The 7,733-nt window shown below is 34.0% G+C and overlaps 1 protein-coding gene across 1 annotated transcript; it reads left to right on the forward strand.

Annotated features, from left to right (window-relative positions):
• Positions 1 to 435: 435 nt before the first annotated feature.
• On the forward strand, positions 436 to 7,344 carry LOC136805389 (uncharacterized; the record flags this gene model as incomplete). Its single annotated transcript, XM_067061963.1, has 11 exons — positions 436 to 575; positions 1,565 to 1,991; positions 2,797 to 2,889; positions 3,325 to 3,368; positions 3,624 to 3,695; positions 4,023 to 4,100; positions 4,429 to 4,506; positions 5,007 to 5,081; positions 5,527 to 5,598; positions 6,132 to 6,222; positions 7,021 to 7,344. Coding segments are annotated over exons 1-11 (1,419 nt in total), but the record flags the coding sequence as incomplete, so codon positions are not given.
• Positions 7,345 to 7,733: the final 389 nt, after the last annotated feature.

A 7,733-nucleotide genomic window follows, 5' to 3' on the forward strand; every position in this document is an offset into this window, starting at 1 on the left:
TTGATCAGGTATTTCCTTACAGATTTACCAAAAGAACCAGGATTCAACAACAAATCAGGAGTTGGCAATCAAGAAAGATATATCCATATCAAAAAGGCTTTGCTGAATAAGAAGCTACCAGCCGTTGCCTATGCTGTTATTATGAAGCGGAATCGATGTCAAAAATACCCGGTTTAGATACTCGACTGAGTTTAGAACCCAAACGGGTCAGTTTAAAACCTAAGTGAATCAGTTTAGAACCCAAACGGGTCAGTTTAAAACCTAAGTGAATCGGTTTAGAACACAACCGAATCAGTTCAAAACTTGAACGCGTCAGTTCAGAACTCGACGGGTCGTGTTGCTAGTCGCCGGTTTAAAGAACCGGTTTTTCGGATTTATCGGATTATAATTTCGGTAAATCTGGTCTGCAGATTTCACAAATTTCACTTGATTCGTAAAAGACGCGCTAAAAATGAATCACATGGTTCTTCAGTTCCAAGCAGTTAACAGTGTTAATATAAAGGTCTAAAAATGGATGAAATTAATTCCAGGATGAAAGAATTGGAGTACAGATTGACTCCAAATTCAAACTTTCGGTAAGGATGTTTTTATACTTTTTATTCATTTACAGGGGTAATCCTACTGTCGCTAGTGTTGTGTTGACCAACCTTTTTCAGACCTTGCGTTATGGAAGGAAATTTTCATTTTATCTCTTGCAAATATAAAGGGGTCACTACCCCTCCCTTACCCTAGTTTCTGAAGCACAGGAGTTGCGGGAGAAAAATGGAATTGCAGGATTGGTGTATTAGGAAATTCGAACTTGACTTGTCTGCGAGTGCGATTATTTACGTGGTGGACCCCGTATAAAGTTGAAGTTGGTTTGATATTCTACGTTTGACGTTTGATATTCGCTTGATATTTGTTTGATATTCTCAAATTTGATTTTAAGTGTGGCGCTTACAAAGAGGGAGGCGCTTAATAGAGGGCAGCACTTATTTTGAATTTTAGAAATTCGTTTTCCTGAGTTTATTCCAAAAATTTGTATCACGCTTGGGTTCCGAAGAGGATTTTTCTGCGGTTTTAACTATGTTTTAAGGCTATAATTATAAGTAGTTAGCGATTGCATTTCCAATTGATTCACTTGTTTGTAGAGCTCTCCATTGCAGTTTATCCTTTAAATTTCTTTATTTTTCCTTCATTTTCTAATTGGAGGGCGACACTAATAACAAAAGGGTGGTGTTTATATTGAAATCCATATTTTAGTTGAGGCACTTAGGAAGGCGTTTATAGAGTCTGGCACTAAATAGAGGAAAGACGGTATCTGTTTGGAAATAGTACAAAATTTTGCTAAATCGTGAATTTTGATTTTACCACTTAAAATTTATAAAGTTGTGAAAATCGCAAAAATTAAGTCCCGCGAAACACAACTTTAAAAATTTTTTTTTGCGACTGACAAAATTAGTTCCTTGAAGGTATTTACCTGTAAATTATTAGAGCATCCCACAGTATAGTATTAAAGTAAAGAAAAGAAAAAAGAAACTTTTGTAACAAATGAGATGAATTTGACATTAATTTTCTTTCTTAGTACCAAGTTTCAACCAAACGAGGGGGGACCACCCAAGAAGAAGTTTTACAAGCCAAAGGATACATGGACTGCAAACTTTTATTGTTTAGCAGAAATGGGTGCTACCCACACTCCTTCCTCTGCCGAACACCAAACATTTACAGATGCTGGTCTTGGTAAAAAAAGGATACAGCTGAATAACAAGGCTAGCCATTTAGATTTGGTGCTAATGTTAGAGGAGGAATATCCAAAACTTGCAACCACCAATGGGCGCTTTATGCTGCATAGAGCAGAAGGTGGGGGCAGTGGTAAAAGGAGGCTAATCAGAATTGCAACTGGACCATGTGGATACTCTGTGCCTTATTTGAAAGATTCATGCAACATTGGGCATGCAACGATCTATGTAGTACCAATTCAAGAATCTCTAGATATGACAAAAATAGTCACAGTAAGTTTTAAGTTCTTTAACCAATCATCATGTGATTGTCTATTAGTTGTACTCAAAAAGTTTTAGTTTCAAATATTGAGTTTTAGGAGCTTTTTCTGCTATTGAAAAGGTTTTTGTTTACAAGTTGGAATAAGCAAGAAGAAATGTCACTTTTCTTCCTAAGAATTGGCAAATGCTCATCGCTAATTAATCTCAAGTACAGTTGAGCTAGAATCTGGAGTGCCTAGTCTGTGTGTCCGCCAAAAATTTCAAACAGGAGTATGTGCTGCCCGACTTTTGGCAGTCAAACACTTAGAGGGACCAAAAGGGGTTGAATTTGAGAAAGAAATTTGAATTTTCATGAATTTTATGACCCTTATCAGGACTTTTTTCTAAAAATTTAGCCTGTTGAGGGTCATTTAATTTTTACAAATTTTGAACATCCAAAAAGTCACCATCAAGGGCGACACATAATACCCGTACCCTCCGTTTGCCTAAGTGCCCCCCCCCCTGCTGAAGTTTACGTTGCGCCCTTCAAATTATTTTAAAGTTACTAAAGTTTTGAGCCCAATATGGTATGCATGTTCTACACTACCTTAAGGGGATTATTATTCGTGGAGAAAATATTTTGCAGATTACTTGTAAGTTTTGGCCTTTTTTGGCTTGGGAAAGCCAAACTCGTGTCAAATTTTCTCATGAAAATTGAAAAACTCCTAGTAAATTGAAGGAAAATAGTAAAAAAAAATCAAGGTTATATTGCGCAAGCTGTCTTGCAAAAATTAATACAAAAGGAATCAAATTGATTTTAAAAAATGTTTTATTTCAGCGTTCTTACTGCTCTCCTACTGTGGAATGTATCTTCTGTGGGGACTTTGTCGAGCTTCTATTGTTACAGGAACATACCAAAATCTGCTCTAAGGTAACTTTTTTAAACTTTTGAATAAAGAGCTTTTTAATTTGATAATAAAAGTTACAGGGGTTTCATTAAAACATGGTACCATAGGGTACCCTGATATGGTAGACCTTCTGGTATACCCTGCCCTGAAAAAAGTTTGGAGTCAATGAAAAATATATAAAGTCACAATTAAATGGTGATGGTTTTGTGCTTGTTGAAAAAATAACTTTGACTTGAGAAATCTCACTTGAAAAAAGGTTAAAATCCCTTATTTAATTTCTCACCAATAGCTCCTGAAATATTTCTTTTCTCAAGTTATTCAACCTATGCCATTAAAACCTTTTCATCTTTGATCCACTGGGAGAGGATAATTTGACATTTTTTCCCTTTAGGAAGTTTAATTTTCTTATGTCAAACTGTTTTCATTCATTATTTTATGTTATTTTTCTTATTCGTTAGAACCCTGGAAATGAACAGAAGGAGAATGGGCAGAATGATAAAGAGTGAGAGTTATGAGATTTTATTTGATTTAGATAAAGTTAGATTCACTCTGTCTCTTGGATAAGCTTCTTTTATTTCTACTCTGCTTGTTGCTTTATTTTCACCTATATCAGGTAGGTCCGTACATGTATCAACTTATTAAATGACAAGTTAATGTTTTCATTCTTCAGATAAGATTCTTTTTTAAGTATGAAACACAATCCAATTCAAATTAGACTTTATGCCAAAAGTTATTTTTATTTTCTCTTTAATTTTAGAACTAGTCAATCATCAACTTCAACAAGGACAAGTTCATTTGTAAATACTCACACAAGAAATGATGCACCAGTGTAAGTTTTAAGTTTTTTTGATAGATGATATTATTTACTTTTAGCCAGATTGATTCCTCATTTTGTTGTTTTTATGAACCTAAACTGTAAAGTTGGGTGAGCTGATCAAATTTTTAGGATTTGCCCCCAATTTCTTTCATCTATTAAAATTGAGGATTTCAAACCCCCCACCTCCATTCAAGAGTGACCTTTTGATTAGGGAAGCACTATGATGGCAAATTAGTTTTTCTTTTTTCTCAAAAAAGGCCCTTTTTTCAAGAACAAGCAGAATCCAATTTAATCTAGGCTTTATGCCAAAAGTTATTTTTATTTTCTCTTTAATTTCAGAACTAGTCAATCATCAACATCAACTTCAACAAGGACAAGTTCATTTGTAAATACTCACACAAGAAATGATGCACCAGTGTAAGTTTTAAGTTTTTTTGATAGATGATATTATTTACTTTTAGCCAGATTGATTCCTCAGTTTGTTGTTTTTATGAACCTAAACTGTAAAGTTGGTTGAGCTGATCAAATTTTTAGGATTTGCCCCCAATTTCTTTCATCTATTAAAATTGAGGATTTCAATCCCCCCACCTCCATTCAAGAGTGACCTTTTGATTAGGGGAGCACTATGATGGCAAATTAGTTTATCTTTTTTCTCAAAAAAGACCCTTTTTTTCAAGAACAAGCACAATCCAATGCAAACTAGGCTTTATGCCAAAAGTTATTTTTATTTTCTCTTTAATTTTAGAACTAGTCAATCATCAACATCAACTTCAACAAGGACAAGTTCATTTGTAAATACTCACACAAGAAATGATGCACCAGTGTAAGCTTTAAGTTTTTTTGATAGATGATATTATTTACTTTTAGCCAGATTGATTCCTCATTTTGTTGTTTTAATGAACCTAAACTGTAAAGTACGGTAAGCTGGTCAGCTGGCAAAAAGATATCTGAACATTTCAGGTGTTTATTTATTAGTGAGGACCACTTTGTTCCAAAAACATCCTTCGTGTGTACAGTTTTGTTAGATGCAAACTAATTTAGTTAGTTGTTGATTTTAATCCATTTTCCTTCAACTTGTTCCAACGCGATGTCATAACTTGATATTGAAAATTATTAGAGGATGGGGCTTAATTGGGGGAAATACGGTAAGGCCTAAATGAATTTTGTTTTCATAAGGATCCCATCAGCAATTGTGTTGTTGACTCAAAAACATTAGGTTCATTTGAAAGAGGACCTTGTGAACAAAAAGAATATTATTACGAAAAACTAGCCTAGTTAAAAACAATAAGTATCATGCCAAATTTGCATTCATTTAATTTTTAGAGCCATGCCATTACAACCAAGGATTTCAACTGGTACCCAACCAAGCTCAGAAATTATCGATATAACTTCAACTTTGTAGGTTGATCATTGGTGGTTACACCCCGTTTTATTTAAATTTCTGGAATCCTTTGGTAACGTAACTAAAAAGAAGAGAATTTGAAAATTTTGATACGGTGGTTGTCTGTACGAGGAACAATTATGAAAGGAATGTTTAGATTGAAGCCTTCAATATAAAGTGTCTATTTTACATAACCCACTCAACATTTTACTGAGTTGTCTAGAATTTACAGCTGAAGATAAGCCTTTAAAACTGTAATCGCCATTTTAGATCTGTGTTCTCAAGAAATACAGGTCAGACTGGTTCTCAGCAACATTCTGTTTCTGCTTCCTTGCCAGTACTAACTGCGTGGTAAGGGGAGGATGAAGGCAAATCATCATTCAATACCAGCGCCTAGCCCCTCCCATCAAGAAACGACTGCGCACTTACACTGACTTATATAAAATTTAATTTTTCTTTTAGCTCAATGGCTGCTGATACGGATGATGTCATCACCTCAGGACTCGCAGACTCAGTGTCCAAATATAACGCTATGTAAGACTAAAATATTTCAATAATAGTGCTCTGTATTGGTAAAATATGTTTACAATTTCAACCCCATATGAAATTACCCAACCCTAATCAACCTACTTTTTTTCTTTTTACTTTTTTCATAATAGTGAGGTGGTGAAAACATGATTTTCGGTGGAAATCTTTTTAGCAAATTTAGACGAAGAACTGCTTAACAATTTGGTTTTTTTCGACTGGTTTTTTTTATCATTTTTGTAAATGGTCCTTTAAAAATGCCATTGTGAAAACGATTTTTTCCAAAAGAATTTTTTGGGCTCAAAAAATTATTTTTAGCCATAAGGAAGGATCAAAGCATAAATCATAGTAGGCTACGATGCATAAATCAATGTTGGGTCTTAACTGAATTATTTCTAATTTGCATGAGATGGATCAATTTTACTAATGAAATTGTATTTCTACAAATTATGTGAGTTGTTTGGTTTGAAATTTTCTGATTTGCTTTGCTTTCATTTTCATTTCCCTTCCAAATTTACCATTATATTACCTTTTTTCCATAGGAAAGCAACTGTAAAGGAATGGGAAAAGTGTGATATCTGTGAGGAGGTTATCGAAGACTCTCCCTCTCATATGATGCGTTGCAAAATGCAGGTTTCATCATTTGTGAATCGAGGAATGGACCAAGAACAGCAAAAACTTTGAAAAAAATACCAAGAATTTTAAAAAAAGGGTTAGTGCCCCTGAATGTAATGTTTACAGACGAGTTCTCTACTGATTATGGTGGTCCGACCAGAGAGTTTTTCACTGAAATATTTGGTTTGGTAGTTGGCAAGCTANTTAAAAGTTCAAAATCAATCTTTGATAAATGAAGTTAAAGGTTGAAAAATGACCTACAAAAGTTAAAGAACATACTTACAACTTTGAAACATATCAAAAGATAAACAACTATTCAAATCAGAAACAGGATTAGAAGTTGAATCCTTTGAAATTCTATATGAAATGTTAACCCTGTGAAAAATGTGAAAAATGTAAAAATGTACGAATCTAAACAAAATGAGCAGAGGAATGATCCTAATGTATTGAGGTCACCTACTACCCCTGGGTCCTATGAGAGTTATAGTGCAAAACCTGGACGTTCTGTCAAATTAAATGCTAAAGATCATTGGTTTTATATATGAACATGGTTAAAAGTGGATTAGTCTTAAACATTCATCTTGGCTGTTTGAGTTACCAAAATCGACTGTCTCAAGATATCTTATAACATGGTCGAATTTCTTATATTTTTCACTTGGCTCTTTACCGATTTGGCCCTCAAAAAGGGTAGTTAAAGAAACCATGCCTACTACTTTCAAAGATACCTATCCTAAAACTCGCTGTATTATAGACTGTACCGAACTTTTTTGTCAAAGACCCTCTTCATTGTCAATCCAAAGTCATATGTATTCACAGTACAAGAGTCATGTGACCTATAAAGGATTGGTAGGAATTTCACCATCTGGTGCAGTGACATTTGTCAGTCAGTTATTCGAAGGGTGTATCTCTGATAACGAAATTGTAAGGAGATCTGGATTTTTACAGAAGAAATTATGGGATGATGGTGATGCTGTTATGGCTGACCGAGGATTTACAATCGAAGAGGACTTAAAACCATTGAATGTGGAACTTAATATTCCTGCTTTTCTCGAAGGGCAGGATCAGTTCACTGAACAACAAGTTAAAGAAAGTCAAACTATTGCATCTGTTAGGATACATGTCGAACGTGCAATTCAAAGAGTAAAAAAGTTCAAACAAATAAGAAATGAAATTCCCTTAACGCTACACGGTTCAATCAATCAAATTTGGACTGTCTCCTGTTTACTTTGCAACTTTATGCCAGCCCTTATTCAAAAAGACCTACCTATTGCAGCACCTACATAAATATCTAATATATGATAATATACATAAGAAATATAAACATATACAAAACATGAGGGAAAATATAAGTAATTTTCTTCTGTTTAGTTTTTTTTAGAGTTTTTCACATAAAAAAGATGATAAGGTTTCTTGCTAATATAATATTCCTCATGTTTTGTCTCTGACTTCAAAAATATGTATATATTATTACATACACTCATTGTTAATTTGAAAGTAAACAGGGAAGTATATAATTATAAAGTTTTCAT

This window comes from Clytia hemisphaerica, unplaced genomic scaffold, assembly GCF_902728285.1.
Source record: "Clytia hemisphaerica strain Z4C2 unplaced genomic scaffold, Clytia hemisphaerica genome assembly, whole genome shotgun sequence".
NCBI lineage: Eukaryota > Metazoa > Cnidaria > Hydrozoa > Leptothecata > Clytiidae > Clytia > Clytia hemisphaerica.